General features: G+C 43.2%; 1 protein-coding gene across 1 annotated transcript in view; it reads right to left on the bottom strand.

The window, feature by feature from the left end:
- Nucleotides 1-27,293, bottom strand: part of twsg1a (twisted gastrulation BMP signaling modulator 1a) — a 55,593-nt gene that overhangs the window by 25,435 nt on the left and 2,865 nt on the right. Inside the window, exon 2 of the mRNA XM_063040707.1 lies at nucleotides 25,078-25,247. Within this exon, the coding sequence (XP_062896777.1) occupies nucleotides 25,078-25,203 (126 nt within the window). The 5' untranslated portion in view covers nucleotides 25,204-25,247. The remainder of the gene's footprint in view (nucleotides 1-25,077; nucleotides 25,248-27,293) is intronic.

Genomic DNA, 27,293 nt, shown 5'->3' with positions numbered 1-27,293 from the left:
CTCTTACAAAAGATACACTGGCATTGGAGGAGGTCCAGAGGAGGTTCACGAGAATCATTCTGGGAATGAAAGGGTTTACATCTGTACAGCATTTGATGGTTCCGGGCTTGTACTCACTGGAGTTCAGAAGAATGAGGGGGGATCTTAATGAAACCTGTCAAATATTGAATGGTCTAGAAAGGGTGGATGTGGAGAGGATGGTTCCTATAGTGGGTGAGTCTAGAACCAAAGGCCTCAGAATAGAGGGACATCCTTTTAGAATAGAGATGAGGATGAATTACTTTAGCCAGAGGGTGGTGAATCTGTGCAATTCCTTCCCACAAATAGCTGTGGAAGCCAAATCATTGAGAATATTTAAAGCAGAGGTTGGTAGGTTTCTGCTTTGTCAGGGTGTTAAAGGTTACTGGGAATGGGACTGAGAGGGATAATAAACCAGCCATGATGGAATGGTAGAGCCGACTCGAGGGGCTGAATGGCCCAATTCTGTACCTATCTCTTATGGTCATCTGTCTCATTGCAGTATGCCTCCTCGTCATCACCTGCGATTCTGCCAACAGTTGTGCCACTGACAAACTTACAGATGATGCTTCAACGGTACCATGGCACAGTGACAAGTGTAGAGATAAGAGCAATGTGCTTAAGCATGCATCCTTGAGGTGCACCAACGCTAGCTGTCAGCCAGCAACTGATCTGCACTGACTGTGTTCTCCATGAGGAAGTAAAGGATCCAGTTGCAGAGGGAGGTACAGCAGCCTAGGATTGCAAGCTTATTGATCAGTACTGAGGAGATGATTCTATTGAAAGCTAAGCTGTAATCAATAACAGCAGATTGATACACGTAGATATTGCTGTTGTCCAGGAGGTCTGAGGCTGAATGGAAAACCAATTAGATTGCATCCACCAGACACCTGTAGTGGCATTAGGTAAATTGTGAGTCCTTGCTTAGGCAGGAGTTGATTCCAGCCATGTCCTAAACCATGTCAGATCAATTGCAAGAATGTGGCAAGTGTGCATGTGGCCAATTCACCTCGAGATAATTGACTGGACCTCCTACATGTGTGGGAGACGCTCTCTTTTTGGGCGGACTTTCAAGTGAGCTTTTTTTTGTCTTGGAGAGGTTGGTTTGTCACTACCACACTGTAAATTGTCCAGTGTGTACCATGGCTAACAAGCTTAAAAATATTTAATGAAGCATTGATCATGTGGATACGGATACCCAGTGGCTATTTCCCCCCAAGGCTGAAATGGCTAACATGAGGGGGCATAGTTTTAAGGTGCTTGGAAGTAGGGGATGTCAGAGTTAAGTTTTTCACACAGAGAGTGATGGGTGTATGGAATGCACTGCCAGCAATGTAAGTAGAGGCGGATACAATAGGACCGTTTGAGAGACTCTGAGATAGGTAAGTGAGCTTAGAAAAATAGAGGGCTAATGTGTTAGGGAGCTTCGAGAGTAGGTTACGTGGTCGGCACAACATTGTGGGCTGAAGGGCCTGTAATGTGCTGTAGATTTCTATGTTCTACTGCTTTGTTGTCATTTTTGGTCCATGTTTACATTACTATGACTTAACCTCTCAAAGCATTTCATCACATTAGATGTGAGTACTACCGGGCAATAGTCATTGAGACAGCTCATCCTGCTCTTCTTGGGCACCTTTTTGATTGAGGCTCTTTTAAAGCAGGTGGGAATGTCCATCACCATCATGTAGGAACAAAGTAGGAATTCCACTGAAGGTCTACATTTCATATGTCTTTGTGATCAATTCCGGTGGATATCCAAAACTTCTTATGATCTCCCTTCCCATCTCTGATCACCTTCTTTGGGTCTAGTACACTTGGCTGGACTGAATTCCATCTGCCAGTCTTGCCTATTCACGTAACTCATCAACATCCCTTTGCAAATTTCCATTTCCTCCTCACTCTGTCACTTGCCTTAGTGCCATCAGCAAATTAGATACAAAGTCATCTTTTGGTAACTAGTGATAAACTGAGGCCTCAGGAAAGTCCCTGGGTGACACATCATGACCACCCAACTGGGTCCAAAAATATTACCCTATTCTCACTATTTCCATTTTGCATCGCTTCACTCCATGGTGATAAGACCATAAGACCATAAGGGAAGGGAGCAGAATTAGGCCATCTGGCCCATCGAGTCTGCTCCGCTATTCAATCATGACTGATCTTTTTTTTAATCTCCTCAACCCCGGTTCCTGACCTTCTCCCCATATCCTTTGATGCTATGTCCAATCAAGAACCTATCAATCTCTGGCTTAAATACACCCAACGACCTGGCCTCCACCACTGCGTGTGGCAACAAATTCCACAAATTCACCATCCTCTGGCTAAAGAATTTTTTCCACATCTCTGTTTTGAAAGAGCGCCCCTTTATCCTGAGGCTGTGTCCTCTTGTCAAAGAAACATAGAAAACCCAAGCACAATACAAGCACTTCGGCCAACAAAGCTGTGCCAAACATACCCTTAACTTAGAAGTTACCTAGGGTTACACATAGCCCTCTATTTTTCTAAGCTCCATGTACCTGTCCAGGAGTTTCTTAAAAGACCCTATCGTATCCATCTCCACCACCGTCACTGGCAGCCCATTCCACACACTCACCACTCTCTGCTTAAAAATTTTTTACCCCTGACATCTCCTCTGTACCTCCTTCCAAGCAACTTAAAACTGTGTCCTCTCTTGCTAGCCATTTCAGCCCTGGGAAAAAGCCTCTAATTATCCACATGATGAATGCCTCTCATTATCTTATACACCTCTATCAGGTCACCTCTCATCCTCCGTCACTCCAAGGGGAAAAGGCTGAGTTCTCTGTAAGTTTTTACACACTTCCCGATCCTCTATCTTCCAACTAATTTTTGCTTTGTTGTATGCCCTTTCTTTTGCTTTGACTTCCATTGTACTATTTTACCATTTGAGTATTTCTTCATTTTTGGAATACAGATGTCCTGCACCTTTCTCAGTTTTCCCAGAAACGCACGCCATTGCTGCTCTGCTGACATCCCTGCCAGCAGCTCCTTCCAATTTACTTTGGCTAACTCCTGTCTCATACCACTGTAATTTCCCTTACTCCACTGGAATACTGCTACATCAGACTTTACTTTTTCCTTATCAAATTTCAAGTTGAACACAATCATATTGCGATCACTGGTTCCTACGGTTTCTTTTACCTTAAGCTCCCTAATCGCTTCTGGTTCATTACATAACACCCAATCCAGTATAGCTGATCCCCCAGTAGGCTCAATGACAAACTGCTGTAAAAAGCTATCTCTTAGGCATTCAACAAACTCACTCTCTTGAGATCCATTACCAACCTGATTTTCCCGATCGACCTGCATGTTAGAATCTCCCATGACTTTCCTGTTGTAACCTGTGGTCCACCTCCCAGCCACTGTTGGGAGGCCTGCATCTAACTGCCATCAACGTCCTTTTACCCTTGCAGTTTCTTAACTCAACCCACAAGGATTCAACATCTTCTGATCCTATGTCACATATTTCTACTGATTTGATGCCATTCTTTACCAGTAGAGCCACACCACCCCCTCTACCTACCTTCCTATCCCTCCGATATAACGAGTAACCTTGGATATTCAGCTCCCAACTACAACAATCCTTCAGTCACTATATGCACTATGGGCACATCATACCTGGCAATCTGTAATATTGCAATAAGATCATCCACCTTATTTCTTATACTATGTGCATTTAGATACAACACTTTGAGTACCATATTTGCTATCCTTTCTGATTCTACACCCCTAATGACTTGATACTCAGCCTGCTGCAACTAAGTCGGCCCTTCCTGACAATCTGACAGCACGCTATCTTTACTTTTTCACCATCCATCCTATCCTGAGTCCCTTCACTCTGGTTCCCACCTCCCTGCCAAGTTAGGTTAAACCCTCCCCAACAGCTCTAACAAACCTGCCCGCAAGAATATTGGTCCCCCTCGGGATCAGGTGCAACCCTTCACTTTTGAGCAGGTCATACCCCTCCCTCAGAAGAGATCCCAATGATCCAAGAACTGCAATAGGCATTCAAACTGTAATTGTGATGATGTAACACTTATTAATAAACACTCAGTAAGATAAGAATTTTTAGAATTATTTTCTATCATCCGCAACAGATCAGACAAAAAGCTCTCAGTTTGATGAACATGTCCAGAGTAGTAATAATTTTGCTGTTCTAAATTTTCATTAAACATGAACATGACCCTAATCCTTTCCTTAGCAAACAATAGCCTCCTTCTTATGTGTAGTGTGAGCACAGTGCGATGACCTCAATCTTTTGGTCAAATTTCTGCAGTAGAATTCACCACAGTCAAAAAATACATTCCTGATTCTACATGTCTGGAACCCACAAGTCCTTGTAAGATTTGAAGTCAGATATTAAATTAGCCAAGAGGCATAATGATCATGTTTCATCAACTCTAAGAGGGGGGAAAAGCCATTTGAGCACTGAATTACTGTCCTGATAAATAAATGTGGCAGCCACTTACCAGAGTAAGCTATCAGATTACAAAAAATAATAGTAAATTTAAAGAAGGCATTTTGAAAAGAAACTTTTAACTCTGTGCAAAATATAAATGCATCAAAGTAGAAACTTAGTGAAAAAGGTTCTGTTCTTTAATGATCATTCTCTTCCCCTTTTTGAATAGTATTTCAAATGTTAACAATTGGTAATAAAACAAACACACAGCTCTCTCCTATTTCTAGTCCCACCCCTGCAATAACCTTGCAAGCCTGAACTCAGCATTTAGAGGCACCCCAGAAATGGTGAAGAGACATATTGACCACATGACAACAAGTAAATAACAATCTGTTCTGCATTTCGTGCAGTCCCATGAACAACTGACTGACTAATTATTCTTTTTATGTGGAAGTGACTGGAAAGATATCTTAGGCTAAGAAACTGGGAGGAAATCAGAAGCTAAATGAAGTTTAACATGTAGCTGAAATACAGGAAAGGCAAATGAAGCTCTGTTCAACATTCTATCTGAAACAGAGTGTTACAGCTCTGAACCAGGATAACCATTGGTCCAAGCTAGGAGTTTATGGAACAGGGTTGGCTGCATAGGTTGATAGGGTGGTAAAGATTGTATAAAGGAGGTGTATAGCATGATACCTTCATTAGTTAATGGCAAGAGCCAGGAAGCTTTGTTACAGCTTTATACATCTGGAATACCACATTAAATTCTGGTTGCCCCATTATAGGAAGGATATGGAGAATTTGGAGGAGGGTGCAGAAGAGGTTTATCAGCGTACTGCCTGGGTGAGAAGGCATGTGCTAAAAGAGACCATAAGACATAGAAGCAGAAGTAGGGTATTCAGCCCTTCAAATCTGCTCTGCTATTCCATCAAGGCTGATTTATAGTCCCTCTCAACAGCATTCTCCTGATTTCTCCCCGTAACCTTTGACACCTTTTCTAACCAAGAAGCCACCAACCTCCGCTTTACATATACCTGTGACCTGGCTCCATAGCTGTCTTTGGGAAGGATTTACCACCCTCTGGCCCTAGACTCTCCCACTATCGGAAACATCCTCTTCACATCCACTCTATATTCGAATGGTTTCAATGAGATCCTCCCCTCTTTCTTCTACACTCCAGTGAGTACAAGCTCATAGCCATCAAACACTCCTCACACATTAACACTTTCATTCATGGAATCATTCTCATAAAGATCCTCTGGAGCCTCTCCAACGCCAGCACTTCCTTTCTTAGATAAGGGGCCCTAGACTGCTCACAATACTTCAAGTGCTGTCTGACCAATGCCTAATAAAGCCTCAGCCTTACACCCTTGCTTTGTATTCTAGTCCTCTCAAAATGAATGCAAACATTGCATTTACCTTCCTTACCATTGACTCAACCAGCAAGTTAACTTTTAGAGTACACTGCACAAGGACTTCCATATCTCTTTGCACCTTTGATTTCAGAATTTTCTTCCTGTTTAAAAGACAGGACTTTAATTTCTTCTACCAAAGTGCATGTCCATACACTTCCCTGCACTATATTCCATCTGCCACTTCTGTGCCCATTCTCCTAATCTGTCTAAGTCCTTCTGCAGACTCCCTGCTTCCTCAACGCTGCCTGACCCTCCACCTATCTTCGTTTCACCTGCAAATGGTCACAGAGCCATCAAGTCAGTCATCCAAATCACTGATGTATAATATGAAAAGAAGTGGTCCCAGAAACAACCTCTGTAGAACACCCATAAGAGTTGCTGGTGAACGCAGCAGGCCAGGCAGCATCTGTAGGAAGAGGTGCAGTCGACGTTTCAGGCCGAGACCCTTCGTCAGGACTAACTGAAGGAAGAGTGAGTAAGGGATTTGAAAGTTGGAGGGGGAGGGGGAGATCCGAAATGATAGGAGAAGACAGGAGGGGGAGGGATGGAGCCAAGAGCTGGACAGGTGATTGGCAAAGGGGATACGAGAGGATCATGGGACAGGAGGTCCGGGAAGAAAGACAAGGGGGGGGGAACCAGAGGATGGGCAAGGGGTATAGTCAGAGGGACAGAGGGAGAAAAAGAAGAGAGAGAAAAAGGATGTGTGTATATAAATAAATAATGGATGGGGTACGAGGGGGAGGTGGGGCATTAGTGGAAGTTAGAGAAGTCAATGTTCATGCCATCAGGTTGGAGGCTACCCAGACGGAATATTAGGTGTTGTTCCTTCAACCTGAGTGTGGCTTCATCTTTACAGTAGAGGAGGCCGTGGATAGACATGTCAGAATGGCAATGGGATGTGGAATTAAAATGTGTGGCCACTGGAAGCAGGTTATGAGTAGTATAGGTAGAATTAGAATCAGGTTTATTATCACCAGCATGTGATGTGAAATTTGTTAACTTAGCAGCAGCAGTTCAATGCAATACATAATCTAGCAGAGAGAAAAAATAATAATAATTAAAACAAAACATAATAAATAAACAGAGTAAAAGAGAAAACAGAGAATGGGGAAATAGGGATCCTATTTTGGCTGGCTGCCAGTTACCAGTACAGTTCCACAGAGGTTGGTGTTGGGACCGCTGCTTTTTACGACGTATGTCAATGATTTGGACTATGGGATTAATGGATTTGTGGCTAAATTTGCCAATGATACAAAGATAGGTGGAGGAGCGGGTTGTGTTGAGGAAACAGAGAGCCTGCAGAGAGACTTAGATAGTTTAGGGGAATGAGCAAAGAAGTGACAAATGAAATACAATGTTGGAAAGTGTATGGTCATGCACTTTGGTGGAAGAAATAAACAGGCAGACTATTATTTAGATGGAGAGAGAATTCAAAATGCACAGATGCAAAGGGACTAGGGAGTCCTTGTGCACGATACCCTAAAGGTTAACCTCCAGGTTGAGTCTGTGGTGAAGAAGGCGAATGCAATATTGGCTTTCATTTCCAGAGGTATAGAATATAAGAGCAGGGATGTGATGTTGAGGTTCTATAAAGCACTTGTGAAACCATACTTGGAGTACTGTGTGCAGTTTTGGGCTCCTTATTTTAGAAAGGATATACTGACATTGGAGGGGGTTCAGAGAAGATTCACAAGAATGATTCCAGGAATGAAAGGGTTACCATATGAGGAACGTCGGGCAACTCGTGGGGTGTATTCCCTGGAGTTCAGGAGAAAGAGGGGGGATCTCAAAGAAACATTCAGAATGTTAAATGGCCTGAACAGATTTGATATAGCAAAGTTATTTCCCATGGCATGGGATTCTCGGACAATAGGGCACGACTTCAGGATTGAAGGACGTCCTTTTAGAACTGAGATGCGGAGAAATTACTGTAGTCAGAGGGTGGTAAATCCATGGAACTTGTTGCCACTAGCAGCTGTGGAGGCCAAGTCATTGTGTGTATTTAAGGCAGAGATAGATAGGTTCTTGATTAGCCAGGGCATCAAAGGGTATGGGGAGAAGACAGGGGAGTGGGGATGACTGGAAGAATTGGATCAGCCCACGATTGAATCAGAGCAGACTCGATGGGCCGAGTGGCCTACTTCTGCTCCTATATCCTATGGTCTTATGGTCTAAATCAATTACGTATATTGAATAGATTAAAAAAACACTCAAAAACATAAATACTGTATATTAAAAAAAAGTGAGGTAATGTCCAAAGCTTCAACATCCATTTAGGAATCGGATGGCAGAGGGGAAGAAGCTGTTCCTGAATCGCTGAGTGTGTGCCTTCAGGCTTCTGTATCTCTTACCTGATGGTAACAGTGAGAAAAGGGCATGTCCTGGGTGCTGGAGATCAGAGGGGGCAAGTTCAAATAAGATGTGTGTAGCAAGACTTTTTTTTTAAACACAGAAGTGGTCGATAGCAGGAATTTCCTGCCAGGGTGATAATGGAAGCAACTATGACAGCGTGTTTAAAATAGTCTTCACATGGATGTGCAGAGAATGGAAAAATATGGACATTGTGTTGGCAGAAGGGCTGAATTTAGATAGGCATTTAGTCTGGTACAACACCATGGGCCAAAGCACCCGTTCCTGTGTTGTACTGTCAGTCGTAGACATGCATGACCCCCACAAAATCATTTCGGGTCTTCCCCAAGTAGAATCCGTGGTTGAACCAAAAGATCTGCAATCTGCTGAGGACCAGATCAGTGGTGTTCACACTGGCAACCAAATAAAATACAAGAGGCCCAGGTATGACCTCTGGAAGATCATCTCGCATGAGGTGGCAATTCTGGATCAAACTAGAATCACAGAGGATGCTCACCAGATGTGGCAGGGCTTTAATGCTATCACTTCCTACAAAGTAAAACCAAGTGACATATGTGACAACAAGGTTTTGCTCCCAGATGAGCTCAATACCTTTTATGCTCACTTTAACACAAAAAAGACATGGAGGCACCTTCATGAACTCCCACAGCCCCTGATGACCCTGTGATTTCAGTCTCTGAGGCCAACCCGAGAGCATCCGTCAGAGTCCACAGAAAGCATCCGGCCCAGACGGGATATTTGGCTGAGTACTGAAGGCCTATGCTGATCAACTGGCTGGAGTGTTCACTGATATCTCTAACCCTCCGCTTCAGCAGTCTGTGGTACCCACCTGCTACAAGATAACCTGCTTCAATGACTGTCATCCAGTAGCACCTACATACACTGTAATGTAGGTTTGAAGGGTGGTGATGAAACATATCAACTCCTGCCTGAGGAGCAACTTGGAACCACTCCAATTTGCCAAATCATCTACACTACAGGTCAACAGTAGATGCCATTTCATTGGCTCTTCACTTTACCCTGGAACATCTGGACAGGGAAGATACATACACCAGGATTCTCTTCACTGACTTCAGCTCAGCATTCAATACTACCATCCCCTTAAAAGTAATCAATAAGCTTCAGTACCTTGGTCTCAATATATCCTCTTTGCAACAGAATCCTCAATTTCTTCACTTGCAGACCTCAGATGGCATAGCTTGGTAACATCTCCTCTACAGGTACACCACAATGCTGTGTACTTAGTCCCCTGCTCTACGTACTTTATACTTATGACTGTGAGACTAGGCAAACATCCAATGCCATATCTATGTTTGCTCTCTCGACACCACTATCACTGATCAAATCAAAGGTGCTGACAAGTCAGCATGTACAATGCCTATAAAAAGTATTTACCCCACTCCCCCCGCAAGTTTTATAACACTGAATCACAGTGGATTTAATTTGGCTTTTATGACACCGATCAATGGAAAAAGGCTCTTTTGTGAAAGTGAAAACAGATCTCTACAAAGTGATCTAAATTAATTACAAATATAAAACACAAAATAATTGATTGCATCAGTAGTCACCCCCTTTAATATGACACAGCAAATCATCATTGGTGCAGCCAATTGGTTTTAGAAGTCACATAATTAGTTAAATGGAGATCGTCATGTGAAGTCAAGGTGTTTTAATTGATTGTAGTAAAAGTACACCTGTATCTGGAAGGTCCAACTGCTGGTGAGTCAGTATCCTGCCAAAAACTACACCATGAAGACAAACGAACATTTCAAGCAACTCTGCATGAAGGTTATTTAAAAGCACAAGTCCAGAGATGGATACAAGAAAATTTCTGAGTCACTGAATATCCCTTGGAGAACAGTTAAATTAATCATTAAGAAATAGAAAGAATAAGGCACAGCTGTAAATCTACCTAGAGCAGGCCATCCTCAAAAATGAGTGGCCGTACAAGAAGGGGACTAGTGAGGGAAGCTACCAAGAGACCTATCACAACTCTAGAGGAGTTACAAGCTTCAGTGGCTGAGATGGAAGAGATTGCAAACACAGCTATTGCCCTGGTGCTTCTCCAGTTGAGCTTTATGGGAGAGTGGCAAAGAGAAAGCCGCTGTTCAAAAAACACTCATATGAAATCTCAGCTAGTGTGCCAGAAGGCATGTGGGAGACTCGAAAGTCACCTGGAAGAAGGTTCTATGGTCTTATGAAACCAAAATTGAGTTTTTTGGCCATCAGACTAAATGCTATGTTTGGCGTAAGCCAAACACCACACATCATCAAAAACACACCATCCCTACTGTGAATCATGGTGGTGGCTGCATCATGCTGTGGGGATGCTTCAATGCAGCAGGCCCTGGAAGGCTTGAAAGTAAAGGATAAAATGAATGCAGTAAAATACAGGGAAATCTGGGAGGAAAATATGATGCAGTCTGCAAGGTACTGCGACTCGGGAGAAGATTTGTTTTCCAGCAAGACAGTGATCCCAAGCAAAAGCCAAAGTTACACTGGAAAGGCTTAAAAACAATGAAGTTAATGTCTTGGAGTAGCCAAGTCAGAGTCCAGACCTCAATCCAATTGAGAATCTGTGGCTGGATTAGAAAAGGGTTGTTCACTCACAATCCCCATGCAATTTTACAGAGATTGAGCAGTTTTATAAAGAAGAATGGAGGAAAATCGCACTGTCCAGATTTGCAAAGCTGATAGAGACCTATCCACACAGACCCAAGGCTTTAATTGCTGCCAAAGGTGCATCTACTAAATACTGACTTAAAAGGGTGAATACTTATACTATCAAATATTTTGTGTCTCTATTTAGATCATTTTGTAGAGATTTGTTTTCACTTTGACTTGGAAGAGTCTTTTTCTGTTGATCAGTGTCAAAAAAAGCAAAACTGAACATCTGGCGGAACGGTGCCTCAACAACAGCATCTCACTCAATGACAGCAAGACCAAGTAGATGATCATTGACCAGCAGGAGGAAACCATAGGCTCATGAGCCAGTCCTCACTGGAGAATCACAGGTGGAGAATGCCAGCAACTTTAAATTCGTTGGCTTCGTCATTTTCGAAGATCTGTCCTGGATCCAGCACACAAGTGCCATTACAAAGAAAGCATGGCAGTGCCTCTACTTTCTTAGAAATTAACTTGTTCACTGAAACACTGGATTAAAACATTAGCTCACAGACCAGAAGACTATAAGGCACAGGAGCAGAATTAGGCCGTTTAGCCCACTGAGTCTGCTTTGCCATTCAATAATGGCTGACTAACATTCCCCTCAACTCCATTCTCTGGCTTCTCCCTATAACCTTTGACACCTTTACTAATTCAGAATCTATTAACTCCACTTATATAGCCAAGTATAGCCAAGGTTGTAGAGTCGTCTCTGACAATGAATTCTACAGATTCGACACTCCCTGGCTAAAGAATTCCCCCTCATCTCTGTTCTAAAGGGACATCCTTTTATTCTGAGGCTAGTCCTAGACTCTCCCACTACTGGAAAAATCCTCTCCACCGTCCACTCTATTCAGGGCTTTCAATATTCAACAGGTTTAAATGAGTCCACTTCTCAATCTTTTACACTCCAGTCGGTACAAGCCCAAGGCCATCAAACACTGATCATATTGTTTTATTCTTGGGATCAATCTTGAAAACCTTCTCTGGACCCTTTCCAATGCCAGCACGTCATTCCTTAGTCATGGGGTCCAAAATGATCATGAAAAAAAATTGACTGCTGAAATCCCGCAACTATGCCAGCTTCCTCTGGCCACTCAGGTTTCCTCCCACAATCCAAAGATGTAGCAGTTGGAGAACTGAGCATTGTAAATTGTCCTATAATTAGGCTAGGATTAAATTGGGGGATTACTGGACGGCATGGGTTGAAGGGCCAGAAGGGACTATTTCGTGCTGTATCTCAATCAATCAATAAATAATAGTCCTGATGAAGGGTCTTGGCCCAAAACGTCGACTGTACTTCTTCCTATTGATGTTGCCTGGCCTGCTGCGTTCCACCAGCATTTTGTGTGTGTTGCTTACGTAGATATCAGGAAGCATTTGATCACAGCTGAGCCTGAAATGAAGCTTGAGACATGAAAGGTGTAAGGAAAGAGAGGAGAACTGTTAGAGGAATAGAAGAAATTCAAGTATGCAAGAACAAGGTAAATAGAAGTCACCAATATGGGAAAAGGAATGGGAAGATTCAGAACATTCTATAGCATGAAAACAGGCCCTCCAGCCTAACTAGTACATGCTGACCAATATACCCATCTACGCTAATACCACTTGGCTGCATTTGGCCTGTATTCCTATAAACCTTTCTTATTCGTGTACCTGTCCAAATGTAATTTTAATATTGTTATATCTACCACCTCTATGTGAAAAAACTTAACCCTCAGGTCGCTTTTAAATATTTCCTCTCTCACATCAAATGGGGAGAAAGAAAATGAGCTCCTACCCTTTCTATGCCCTCATAATAAAGGTCAATAAGGTCATCATTCACTTCAGGGAAGCAGTCCCAGTCTATTCAACCAATCCTTATAACTTAACACCTCCAGACCAGGGAACATTCCTGAGAATCTTTTTTCCAACCTCTGCTTAATCACATCCAGCTTATAACACTGTATCCAGAACTGTGCACCAATTCTCCAATGGCGGCAGAACCATTGTACAATGCTAATAGTTGCAACTCCCACTCAGTACCTTAGCCGATAAAGGTAAGTATACCATATACACTGGGGGTAGAAGAATGGGGAGTGCTTGGAGATTGCAAGGATGGGAGAGAAATAAAAACACAGAAATAAAGAATTCAAAAGACATTTTAAGAACATAATAAATTTTCATTGATAGAACCAGGAGAAGGGAAGGCCATTCAACTGACCTTATGACTGCTCAACCAATTCATTAAGATCATGACTGAAAAGTCCTGAAATCCTGAAATTAAAACTTCTTAACATTTCATCTATGTCTGGGGGTGTGAGGCCATGAACTTTGGTGCATGCTTAATGCACAGCCCCTAGAACTGGGAGCCCTTGGGATAAGCCACTCATGTATTTCGACTGGCCAGAGCACAGGAGTATAGAGGCATTTTAAGTAATGACAGGCCTTGATGAAGATGAATTGTTCTCATTGGTGCTCCAGTTGAGAACAAGAAGAGTGAGATTTATGATGTTGGTTTAAGAACTAACAGTGACCCAAGGCGGAATAAAAAGGGTTTCTAAGTATTTCAACGCAGCAAGTAGTAAGCAGATGGAATGCTTGCATGACAAGTTGACGAAGGAAGATTCAATTGTGGTTTTCAAAGTGGATCAGTAAATGAAGGGAAGAATTCCATGGGTACAGGAAGGGAAGAGGGAAGTGGTACCAGCTATGGAAAGCTGGCATGTACTGGGAAGGGAATGGTGGGGGTGGGGAGGGAGGCAGCCTCCTTTTTGCCATTACCTTTAAATAGTTTTACTTATCCACCTTCATTAAGCCTCCCCACTATTGAGGACATAATGTATTTGGAGATACAGCACAACAATAGGCTTTGTGGGCCAACAGGCCCAAATACACTTATGTGACCGACCTATCAACCTACTAATCGATATGTCTTTGTAATGAGGAAGAAAACCAGAGCATCCCAGAGAAGCCGCAAACTCTTTATAGACAACAGTGGAACTGAATCCGGGTTGCTGGTTCTGGAATAATGTTAAGCTAATCGCGATTCTACCACAGCACCCCTTCCTACCTTCTGACATCTTCAAAAGGCAGCAATGTCAAAAATCAATGTCTCAAGAAGATGGAATCCATTACTAGGATGCTCAGCATCTGGGACATGCCTTCTTCTCAGATTTCATCATATTGCTGAGGAGCCTATGAACAATACTTCACTATTCCTCTTTCACACTTATTATAACATATAGTTTTTTTAATGTCTTGCAGTGTACTACTGCCACAAAACAAGGAATTTCATGGCATGTGTAAGTGACAATAAACGCAAACACGAGGAAATCTGCAGATGCTGGAATTTCAAGCAACACACCTAAAAGTTGCTGGTGAATGCAGCAGGCCAGGCAGCATCTATAGGAAGAGGTATAGTTGATGTTTCGGATCTCCCCCTCCCCCACCCACTTTCAAATCTCTTACTAGCTTTTCTTTCAGTTAGTCCTGACGAAGGGTCTCGGCCCAAAACGTTGACTGTACCTCTTCCTATAGATGCTGCCTGGCCTGCTGTGTTCACCATCAACTTTTATGTGTGTTGCAGTGACAATAAATCTGATTTGACTCATTAGGTCTAAGAAAGGATGTGTTGATATTGGAGAGGGTTCAGAGGAGGTTCATGAGAATGATTCTGGAAATGAAAAGGTTACCATATGGGAAACATGAGATGACTCTGGGCCTGTACTCACTAGAATTCAGAAGAATGAGGGGGGGATCTCATTGAAACCTATTGAATGTTGAGAAGCCTCGACAGTGATGTAAAAAGGATCTTTCCTATTGGTGGGGGGAGAGGGAGAAGAGTCTAGGACCAGAGGGCATAGACTCAGAATAGATGGATGTCCATTATAGAACAGAGATGAAGAGGAACTTCTTTAGCCAGAGTATGGTGAATCCGCAGAATTCATTGTAGATTCTCGATTAGACAGGGCAGAAAGAGTTCAGGGAGAAGACAGGAGATTGGGGCTGAGAAGGAAAAGATCAGCCGTAATGAAATGGCGGAGCAGACTCGATGGACCAAATGGCATTATTCTGCTCCTGTAACTTATAGCTTTATGGGTTAGGATGGCTAGAAAGCAGCAGAGGATGAACGGAAAACTTCAATCAGGAAGCTCTCTCATTCAAATCAATGATTTAGTGTTCAATGAATATCCATGTATTCAACAGCACTGTCCTTCAGATGAGCGAGAAAATCTCCCTTTTACTTTGAGACTCAGTTTAATCCAAAGCAATGCAGACCAGTGAAGGAGGAAGGCAACAGCAAGGGATGGGAATCTGGCACCAGCAAACAATTCTCGGCTGAAGCAACATTGCTTGAGTTGCCAGCATTTAATCCACAATTCCGTAATTATGCCAGGAAACTGAAGCCAACACAGCTGTACTTCAGTTTTATCTCATCAATCCAAAAGTCTGCACAAAATACCACCAGCCAAACATCAAACATGAGTAACTCTTTTCTTGGAGTTGCACCTGGAACTCCATGTCTCAGGCAGATTTTTTCAAACATTTGGCACACACTTGCTGAACTAGTCACGCAATATGCACTCAAAGCATTAGTCATGGAACACAGATACGACAGGCATTATTTGAAATGTAATGCTAGTCATGGCTTTGTTTGTATAAAGTACAAACAGCAGCTGGTTGGTCAAAAGTAACAGCTGTAAGATAGTTTGACAAATATTTCACAGAAAGGCAAAGAAGTAGGTCAGTCTGTTGAGTTCAAACTGGCCTTTTGTAAATTTTATCCCGTTATCCCCCTCCCTTGCCATCTCCCCTACACTCTGCAATTTCTTTCCTTTCAGACACTTATCCAGCTTCATTTTTAGTGCCACAGTGGAATCTTCCCCTACTGCTATCCCTAGCAGCAACATCCGGACTAAAACAACAGACCACAAAAGGCTTTTCTTCACTTAAATGAACTTCATAAAAAACAATACCCTCCATTAGATGCAGATTAAACTGGAAGTCACTCCAAGCAACACTGTGCAATCATAAGGGCCCATCTCAGAAAAGCAAGCTACTATAGCTGCAGAAAATCCGAAGCTTCAGGTCTTAATCAGATGAAATATTACAGACCAAAGCTTTAACCATTTTACTCTCTGCAGATTCTGTCTGACTCATTAAATATTTCCAGCAATCTCTTATTCTTCCCAATGTCATGCAGAAAATTCTCAAGGGGGGAGTGCAAACAGCTAGAGGTCATTATACAAGTTGGAGGACATTTCAATTCTCCTTGTATTGACTGGGCCAGCCAGAACACAAAGAATAATCCGAAAACGTCCTTCAGTTACATTGACTGTTAAAGGCTAACTAGGGAGAGACTAGATCCTCTTAAAGACCATCAAGTGCATCCCCAGACCTTATGGGAGGCCGGGGAGAAAATTGCCATAGGATAAAGTAGTTCATTCGATTTTACACATGGGAGATCAAGTCTGACAAATCTTTGTGAGTTTTTTAAGAGATAACTAATGGGATAGATGAAGGTAGGGCAGTGGACGTTATGGACCTTTTGGAATATAAGACTTTTGACAATGTCTCGCGTGGCAGACTGATCTGGAAGATTAGATTACATAGTCCTCAAGGAGAGCTGGTAAGGTGGATTCACAATTGGCTCAATGTTAGGAAGCAGAGGGTTGATGGTTGAAGGTAAATTCTCCAACCAGAGGCATTTGACTAGCGGATTTCCCCCAAGGGTCAATGCTGGCACACATAGAAAACCTACAGCACAATACAGGCCCTTCGGCTCACAAAGCTATGCCAAACATGTCCCTACCTTAGAGCTACCTAGGCTTTACCCATAGCCCTCTATATTTCTAAGCTCCATGTTGCCATCCAGGAGTCTCTTAAAAGACCCTATTGCTTCCACCTCCACCACCCCCACCGGCAGCCCATTCCACGCACTCACCACTCTCTGCGTAAAAACACTTACCCCTGACATCTCCTTTGTACCGACTTCCAAGCACCTTAAAACTGTGCCCTCTCATGCTAGCCATCTCAGCCTTGGGGAAAAGCCTCTGACTATCCACACAATCAATGTCTCTCATCATCTTGTACACCTCTATCAGGTCACCTCTCATCCTCCGTTACTCCAAGGAGAAAAGGCGTTCACTCAACCTATTCTCATAAGGCATGCTCCCCAATCCAGGCAACATCCTTGTAAATCTCCTCTGCACCCTTTCTATGGCTTCCACATCCTTCCTGTAGTGAGGAGACCAGAATTGAGCAGAGTACTCCAAGTGGGGTCTGACCAGGGTCCTATATAGCTGCAACATTAGCTCTTCGCTCTTAAACTCAATCCCACGATTGAAGAAGGCCAATGCACCATATGCCTTCTTAACCACAGAGTCAACCTGCATAACAGCTTTGAGTTTCCTATGGACTCGAACCACAAGAATCCTCTGATCCTCCGATCCTCCACACTGCCAAGAGTCTTACCATTAGTACTATATTCTGCCATCATACTTAACCTACCAAAATGAACCACCTCACACTTATCTGGGTTGAACTCCATCTGCCACTTCCCAGCCTAGTTTTGCATCCTATCAATGTCCCGTTGTAACCTCTGATAGCCCTCCACACTATCCACAACACCCCCAACCTTTGTGTCATCAGCAAATTTACTAACCCATCCACTTCCTCATCCTGACGAAGGGTCTCGGCCTGAAACGTCGACTGCACCTCTTCCTATAGATGCTGCTTGGCCTGCTGCGTTCACCAGCAACTTTGATGTATGTTGCTTGAATTTCCAGCATCTGCAGAATTCCTGTTGTTCACTTCCTCATCCAGGTCATTTATAAAAATCGTAAAGAGGAGGGGTCCCAGAACAGATCCCTGAGGCACACCATTGGTCACCAGCCTCCATGCAGAATATGACCCATCTACAACCACTCTTTGCCTTCTGTGGGCAAGCCACTCCTGGATCCCATGCCTCCTTACTTTCTCAATAAGCCTTGCATGGGGTACCTTATCAAATGCCTTGCTAAAATCCATATACTCCTACTATTCATTATTTATGCAAGTGATTTAGATATGAATGTATGTGGCACAATTAGCAAGTTTGCTGATGATACAAAATTAGAGAATCTTGTTGATAATGAAACAAGTTATAATGAATTACAAAGAGATCTTGATCAGTTAAGAGTGATGTAATGCACTTTGAATATTCAAAACAAGGTGGGACTTATATAGTGAATAGCAGGTCATTGATGAATATTGTGGGACAGAGGACCCAGGAATACATGTGCATAGTTCACTGAAAGCGGCCATGCAAGCAGACAGGGTGGGGGAGGAGCTCAGTCAAGACACGAAGTTTAGGAGTAGGGACATTATGCTGCAGTTATCTAAGTCATTGGTGAGGCCAGACTCGGAGTACAGAGTATCATGTATGGTTTTGGTCACCCTGTTATAGGAAAGACATTGTTTCAGCTGGAGAGTATGTGGAAGAGATTTACGACGACGCTGCCTGGGTCTGAGTCATGGGAAGAAGTTGGTCTCTATGTCTTGGGAGGGGGGAACAGAAACACAAAAGGGGAGATATTTAAAAGGGAACTGAGAGGTAACTTCTTTTCACAAAGGGAAGTTGAATACCTGGAACGAGATGCCAGAGGAAATGATTGAGGCATTTGGATAGGTATGTGAAGGGGAGAAGCATGGAGGGTTATGTGTTAAATGCAGGCAATGGGGATCAAAGACGTAAGTAAGGTTGAAAGAGTACAGAGAAAATTTACAAGGATGTTGCCAGGTCTGGAGGGCCTGAGTTACAGGGAAAGACTGAGTAGGTTAGGAATTAATTCCCTGGAACATCAAAGATTGAGAGGCAATTTGAGAAAGGTATACAAAATGATGATATGTGTAGACAGGGTAAATGCAAGCAGGCTCTTTCGACTAAGTTTGGGCGGGACTACAACCAGAGGTCATGGGTTAAGGGTGAAAGGTTAAAAGTTTAAGGGGAACATTAGGAGAAACTTTTTCATACAGAGTATTGTGAGGGTGTGGAAGGAGCTGTGAATACAAATGATGCATGCAAGCTCAATTTCAATGTTCAAGAGAAGTATAGATATGTACATGGATGGTAAGGGTATGGAGGGCTATGATCTCGGTACAGTTTGATGGGAGTAGGCAGTTTAAATGCTTCAGTACGGACTAGATGGGCCAAAGGGCCTACTCCTCAGCTGTACTTTTCTATGGCTATGACCAGCAGAGAGGATGCTGTAGTTGGTATAGCCCTGTTTCATGCTATACTAATCTAAGATATGCATCAAAGTCTGATCAAATACGACATTAAGCTAACCATAAACCCACTCTGAGAACAACAACTTGCGTTTATATATGCCTTTCACTTCTTCAGATCAGTCAGCAGTGGTGAAGTGTAGCCACTGTTGAAATGCAAGAAACAGCCTTAACTCTGTGGAAGGGTACAGCAGGAATAAGGTCCAAAACTATCTAATCCTGCTTCTACTTCTATAGACGGCAAGATTCCACAAAAAACAAAATTGCAATCAAATAATCTGTTGGAGTTTAGGCTGTCAGGACCTCCTGCACTTAAAAATAGTGCAATGGGACAGGATCTTCTACCTACATCCAAGACAGTTGACTGAACCTCATTGTAACATTGCTCCCAGAAGACACCACAGTTGACAGTGTGGCACAGCTTCAGAACGAGTTTGAACTTATAAGTAACAATTATTAGGGCCTAAAAGGATATCTTTTGATTGTGCAGTACACAAGATCATAAATGGTGAAAACAAGAGTTGGCTATGCCGCTCAAGCCCGCTCCACCTATAGCTGATCCAGTTTTCTTCAGTTTACCGCTCTGCCCTTTCACCATAACCCTTGATTCTTTTACCGATCAATCAACTTTTCTCTGGTCCAAGCCAGTAAAATGTCCCAGCATGGAGCCCCATTCACCAACCCAAAAACAACCACCCTATCCCTCCTTGCTATCAAGGGTAAAAGTAAAATTTATTATCAGAGTACATATGTCACCACATACAACCCTGAGATTCTTTTTCTGTGGCACACTGAGCAAATCTATAGAATAGTAATTGAATATTGTAAACTGTTAAATGTAAACAAACTGTGCATATGCAGATATAAGTAAACAGCAATAAATAACAAGCATGAAATTACAATAAAAGAGTCCTTAAATAAGTGCAGTGATCTCCTTTTGCTAAAGAGCTTGAGGATTGAGGGGTAATAACCATTCTTGAACCTGGTGATGTGAGCACTAAGGCACTTGTACCTTCTACCTCAGGGGTCCCCAACCTTTTTTGCACCACAGACTGGTTTAATATTGACAATATTCTTACGGACCGGCCAACCTGGGGGGGGGGGGAGGTGTTCAAGTAGGGTTAAACTCACCTCAACATGTCTTTTACAGTTAGGGTTGTCAACTTTCTCACTCCCAAGTAAGGGACAAAAGTAGCAGTCAAATCCCGGGACACTTAACCCCAGGAAAGACTACCATGACCATGAAGCCTTGCGCGGGCACCTGTGTGCGCATGCGTGACGTGCTCATGTGATATGCACATGCGCGTACGTCCCAATCTTTTCCCCCACAAATCGGTTTTGCCTTCATCTTCCCGACTACACTGCACATACATTATTTCTACTTTATATAGGCTGTGTATTTATCGTATCATTCCCGCTTTTAATATATGTTAGTGTTATTTTAGGTTTTATGTGTTATTTGATATGATTTAGTAGGTTATTTTTTGGGTCTGGGAACGCTCAAAAATTTTTCCCATATAAATTAATGGTAACTGCTTCTTTGCTTCACGCCACTTTGGCATGAAAGGTTTCATAGGAATGCTCTACCTTAGCGGGGGAAATAGGAGCCGTGGACAATTCTGATTTGATGGAGACAGACGTGAAAGCACAGAGGAACATCTGGAGAATTTCTGAAACGCCAGTTCGCTGCTGTTGCTACTGTGCGGTCGGGAATCTTCCGGAGGGAAGGCCTCAAAATCCCCGGCTTTGCCTGCTGTTGGCGACCGAGATTGAGGTCGAATCGTTCGGACAGAGATGGCGCTCAGTACTCAGTGTCGGAGAGCTGATCAGAGGCTTGAAGTTTTTGGATGACTCAGTCGGACTGTGGTCGGCATGGCAGGGAGAGTTTTTCTTCCTTCTCCCGTCTGCGTGAGATGTGGGACATTTGAGAGACTTTGAACTTTTTACTGTGCTCATGGACTTCTCCATCAAGTTATGGTATTGTTGCACTGTTGTAACTATATGTTATAATTATATGGTTTTGTTAGTTTTTTCAGTCTTGCTCTGTCCTGTGTTTTGTGATATCACACCGGAGGAAATATTGTATCATTTCTTAATACATGCATTACTAAATGACAATAAAAGAGGACTGAGTGTCTTCATAATCTAAAAAAAAAGGACAAGGGCGGTCCCGTATGGGACAAACCAATTTAGCCCAATATATGGGATGTCCCGGCAAATACGGGACAGTTGACAACCCTATGTTCAAGTTCAACAGTGCATGACAGGGAATGAGGAGAGGTGCAGCTGACTCATATCGTTTCTTCACGGCCCGGTAGCACATGCTTTGCGGCCCGGTGGTTGGAGACCACTGTTCTACCTGATGGGAGCAGTGAGAAGACCATGGCCTGGGTGGTGAGGATCTTTGATGATAGATGCTGCCTTTCTACAGCAACCTTTCATGTAGATGTGCTCAGTGGTTGGGAAGGTTTTACCTGTGAGGTACTGGGCTGGATCCACTACTTTTTGTAGAATTTTCTGCTCAAAGGCATTGACATTTCCATACCAGACCATAATGAAAGCACACTTTCCACCACACATCCGCTGAAGTTTGCCAAGGTTTTCAATGACATGCACAGACTCCTGAGGAAGTACAGGTGCTGCTGTGCTTTCTTCACAATAATAATTCGCTATGATGAAGATATTAGAACACTGACCCAGAATATACACAGGTAGAAAATGGGCATATGCAAAGTCATTCATTGTTGGAAATAGTGAGAAATTGCAAATGAATGAAGTACAGGGAGACCTAGGTGAGTGAATCACGGGAGGTTTGCAGGCAGACTCAGCAATAGTTAAGACAAACATATGGTATATTTGCCTTTATCGTAAGGGGGTGAAGTTAGAAATAGAAAGGTACTGTTACAAGTGGCAACACCTGGAGAATTTGGTCCCCATATACAACGATGTAGTAGCATCGGAGTTCATCAGGCTAATTTCTTAAGTGAAAAGGTGATACAGTTATGAGCAACTTTCTTTGGAATTTACAGGAATGAGGAGCGACATTATTAAAACTTGCAAGATCCTAAGGGGATATGATAAGGTACCTGCTGAGGTGTTCCCAATGATGAGAGAGTCTTCGATAAGGGAACATAGTTACAAGATAATGTGACAGTCATTTACAACAAATTTCTTCTGACAGAGAGTAGAGAACATATGGAATTCTCTAATCTGGAAGGTTGTGGAGGCTAGATTACTTGAGCCTTTAAAGAGGTTAATAGCGTAGACTCTGACTTTTTAACTTTTTGGAAGTTCAGGGAACTGAGAGCTACAGAGATACTGCACAGAAGAGCTAAGGCCACATTCACAAGAAATGGCAAGTTAGGCTTGAGGGACACCTATTTTCTTGTGTTTTTCCTGCTCATTAGCAAAATCTTTATCCATGTCACTAAGACACCTCCAAAATCATGTGCTCAAATTCTGTGACTTTATCCTTCAAAAGGCATGTTGTCAAATACCTTCCGAAATCAAAACATGCCTGCCAGTGCTTCTTTAACCACTCAGTTGAGGCTGCCTCAAAAAACTTGGTGAAAACTGGTTTCAAAGTTGTTTGTGCAACAAATCCCAGATTCCAATATTAACCCAGTTTGAATTGTTTTGTTACTGAGCCTGATTTTATAACACCAAAAGCATGCAGAAGACCACAGAAATTTCACTGTAAGTTCCAACTTAATTGAAGATATCTGGTATTGATGTTCATCTACAAAACTGAGCCAAAGAAAATTATTTTCAATAGATATGAACCTGAAGGTACTGGAAATCTGGTGGAACACAAAAAATGCTAGAGGTATTCAGCATGTCAAGCAGCATCTATAGTGGGAAATGGCCAGTCAATGTTTTGGGTCGAGACCCTTCATCAGGACTCTTAAGAAAGAGGGACAACAGCCGGTATAAAAGCACCTGGGGAAGGGTTAGAGCAAGAGCTGGTGAGTGGCAGGTGATGAGCGGTGGTGAGCAAGAGAGGGAAGATAGGCAGGTGGGGGAGAAGGGAGTGAGAATGATGCAAGAAGCTGGGAGATGATTGTTGGAAGACTCAAAGGACTGAAGAAGATCGAACCTGATAGAAGAGAGGACAGTGTCCCATGGAAAAGAGAAGGGGGTAAGGACATAAGCTGAAGAGAAAAAGGTGAAGGTGTGGGTGATGGGCAGATGGAAAGGCTGGAGGGAAAAGAGAAGGGCTTTGGGACCAATGAGACAAGAGAAAATAAGGGGTGGGAGGATAGGGACTAAGGGAAGTTGAAGAAATGGATGTTCCTGCCTACAAAGGTGGAATACAGGGTGCGGTTCCTCTCACCTGCACCTTGACTGTGGAGGAACCTGTGTACAGACATGTCTGTGTGGGAATGGGAAGTGGAATTAAAAAGACTGGCCACCAGGAGACGCTGGCTGTTAAGGCAGACGGGGTATAGGTGCTCAACAATGCAATTCCCCCGTCTGTGTTGGGTCTCACCAATATAGAAGAGGCCACACCTGATAGGTGAGGACAAGGGGAACTACCCCTATTATGTCTGGGGGTGATTGGACAATACCAGTTTTGTGGGAAATACAAGAGATGCAAGTAGTGTTTACCTTGTTAACAGTGGGAGGAGGGGGAACTCCACTTTCTGAATAGAAAGTCTCATGAGAATAGATGCAGAAGAGGCAGAGGAAACAAGAATGGAATTGCATCCTAGTAAATGACTGGGGGCCCAGGAGGGAGTGGTGAGAGTCACACTGTTAAAGGATATCAGAGAATAATTTGACTCCTGGGATACAGACAGACAGATCAGGTTGCAGAAGATGAGAACTAATGGCACCAAACAGAGAAGGGTGATGTTGGTGGGGAACTGGTTGGGTCTGTTATCCAGAAAGAAGCAGAGAGCACTGAGGCCTTCCACTTGGGGGAAAGAAGTGCACCGGAACTGGACGCTGATGGTGAAGATTAAGTGGTTGGGGCCAGGGCAGTGGAAGTTGATGAAGTGTCACAGATGCAGGTGGGAGGGGATGGAACGGAAGGGGATAAGACGGAGTTAGGATATGAGGGCATGAGTTCAGTTCAGTGGGGTAGGAGCAGGCAGAAATGACGAGCCTTCTGGGTTTGTGGACCTTGGGTAAGAGGTAGAAATGAGCAGTACGGGGACGGGGAACAATGAGGTTGGAAGATGTAGAGGGAAGATGGTGATGGTGTAGGAGAGAATGGCCTGATCTTCCTCAGTGGGATCCAAGCTCAAAGCTAAGTAAGAGGTGATGTCCAAAGATAATATATAACCTTGCATTAAAATGCACATTGAAGACTGCCTGATGTTAACACAAATGACAAAAAACACACGTTTCATTTGTAGATTACGAAACAGAAATACTTAATTCTTAACACAACTCATCCCCATAGAAATTTTATATTTTAGCTACGAGACGGTATATGATTAGGCTTAAATAGGATTCCTCCACAGATGATGTTTAGGTTTACATAACAGGAACTTCAGCTCAGTTCTAATGCTCAGCCTGCGAGGAAAGTAATACTATTGTATTATTCACATCCTCAAGACCACCCAAAGTGCTTTATATCCTACGAAGTACTGCAGACATCGAGGTAAGCAGTGCCCTGTAAGCTTCACTGAAGAGTTATGTCATTATGAGCAGATCAAATGCTTCAGTGATGATGGTTCAGAGGTAAATGTAGACTGGAAATATCTCTCCTGTTCCTCTTCAAACAGTGCCATGAAATCTATCACACCAGGGTGAGGTAAGGTCCTTTCTGTTTAACTTCTCACTTGAACTCCTGCCAGTGCAGTACTCTCTCAGGACTGTCAACCTATGACTATGCATGTGGGGAGTCCAGACCATACCCAATTAGATTAAAGTTTAAGCTGAAGATGATGAGTCTTTACACCAATTATGATTGCAGTGATTTAATGGTCAACCTACCTGAATGAGGCACTTGCTAACATCGCTAGCACATAAAGCCTTGTTGCATGCCCTGGCACTGGTGATCCAACTGACGAAAAATATTGTAGCAAATATCAATACTGCAACACTTTGGGAATGCTTCATCTTTCTCGAATGAAACTATCAATGCCCGGGACTGCCAAGCTGCACTGGAGGGGATGCAAAGGAAGTTCAATTGTAAAGAGGTACAGAGAATTCATACACAGAAAATTTAATAACTACTACACATTCTGGAAAACTAAAGTAAAAGCAGAAAATGCTGTAAGTACTCAGGAGATCAGGCTGCTTCTGTGAGAAGAGAAACATAGTTCATGTTTCAGGTCAAAGGCTCTAGGTTCTGCTGAAGGGCCATTAACGTGAAATGTTAACTGCTCCCTTCCAATGGATGCTGCCTGACCCCTTGAGTATTTCCAGCATTTTCTGTTCTTATGATATGCAGTGTGGATTGCTACAACAATAAAAAAAAGAAGCATTTCACCAGATGACACACAATTTAAATTCAACGTATTTATATTTCTGAGCTATGTTATTTAAAGAAGGACTGTATGATGCACAATACTGTGCACTCAACAAAACCATCAACTGAGTGACCCTATCTGTCTGCCACTGGAATTGAATTGACTTTATTTCTGACATGAAGAGTAAAAATCTTTACATTACATCTCCATCTAAATGTGCAATGTGCAATCATATTAATTTATAATAAACAGAACAGACAATGTAACATAGAATACACTCAAATCAGCATGAGTTCAACAGTCTGATGGCCTGGTGGAAGAAGCTGTCCCTGAGCCTGTTGGTCCTGGCTTTTATGCTGCGGTACCATTTCCCAGACGGTAGCAGCTGGAATAGATTGTGGTTGGGGTGACTTGGGTCCCCAATGATTCTTTGGGCCCTTTTTACACACCTGTCTTTGTAAATGCCCAGAATAGTGGGAAGTTCACAACTACAGATGCGCTGGGCTGTCCGCACCACTCTCTGCAGAGTCCTGTGATTGAGGGAAGGCCAGTTCCCATACCAGGCAGTGATGCAGCCAGTCAGGATGCTCTCAATTGTGCCCCTATGGATCTTAGGATTTAGGGGCCCATTCCAAACTTCCCCAACTGTCTGAGGTGAAAGAGGCGCTGTTATGCCTTTTTCACCACACAGCTGGTTTGTACAGACCACGTGAAGTACTTGGTGATGTGGATGTCAAGGAACTTAAAGCTGTTTACCCTCTCAACCCCAGATCCATTGATGTCAATAGGGGTTAGCCTGTCTCCATTCCTCCTGTAATCCACAACCAGCTAGCTCCTTTGGTTTTGCATATTGAGGGAGAGACTTTTTTCTTGATACCACTGTGTCAGAGAGATGACTTCTTCCCTGTAGGCCACCTCATTATTGTCTGAGATTAGGCCAATCAACGTAGTGTCGTTGGCAAATCTAATTAGCAGATTAGAGCTGTGGGCGGCGACAGAGTCATGGCTATACAGGGAGTAAAGGAGGGGACTTAGTACACAGTGCTGAGGGGCTCCTAAATTGAGAGTCAGAGGTGTGGAGGTGAGGGAGCCCACTCTTACCAACAGGTGGCGATCTGACAGGAAGTCCAAGATCCAGCTGCACAAGGCAGCTTGTAATGCAAGCAAGGATTAGCAGATTCCAGGCACACATTCTGACCGACCAGCAATCTGAGCCCACTCCTCAGGTGCCTGCTATTCTCAAAGAACTGTACTGCAGAAGTGTAGATGGGGCAGGAAGAGAAGGCCCAGGTGGTGCACAAGGAAAAAGCTGCAACACACTCACCTACCCCCTCATACTTGATCAGTGATTCAGTAAGATCACAACCATGTATCCAGCATATATATCTGTTTCCTGCCCTATCCCCTCTATCCCAATAGGGCTCCATAATGGGTCTAGGTGAAAGGTCTTGAGCCGAAATGTCAATTGTCTATATAATTCCACAGATGCCGTATGGCCTGCTGAGTGCTTCCGGCAGTTTGTGTCTTGCCCTGCCCAAAATCTCCCATTTCCTTTAATAACCAAATGCTCACTGATGCCTTTCTTCAAAGAACCCAATGAGAGTTTCAAAACTTCAGCATAGATCTTCTGTGGATGAATATAATTCTTCGTGTCTCAGCCTAAGCAGGCGCGACCTGACATGAGAGAGTGACACCTGGTTCTCAACGCATCCAGAATACACACCATATTTGGAAGGT

Source organism: Mobula hypostoma, chromosome 1, assembly GCF_963921235.1.
Source record: "Mobula hypostoma chromosome 1, sMobHyp1.1, whole genome shotgun sequence".
In the NCBI taxonomy this organism is placed as follows: Eukaryota; Metazoa; Chordata; class Chondrichthyes; order Myliobatiformes; family Myliobatidae; genus Mobula; species Mobula hypostoma.
The sequence above is the reverse complement of the archived record's forward strand: the minus strand, read 5'-3'. Positions and strand labels throughout refer to the sequence as shown.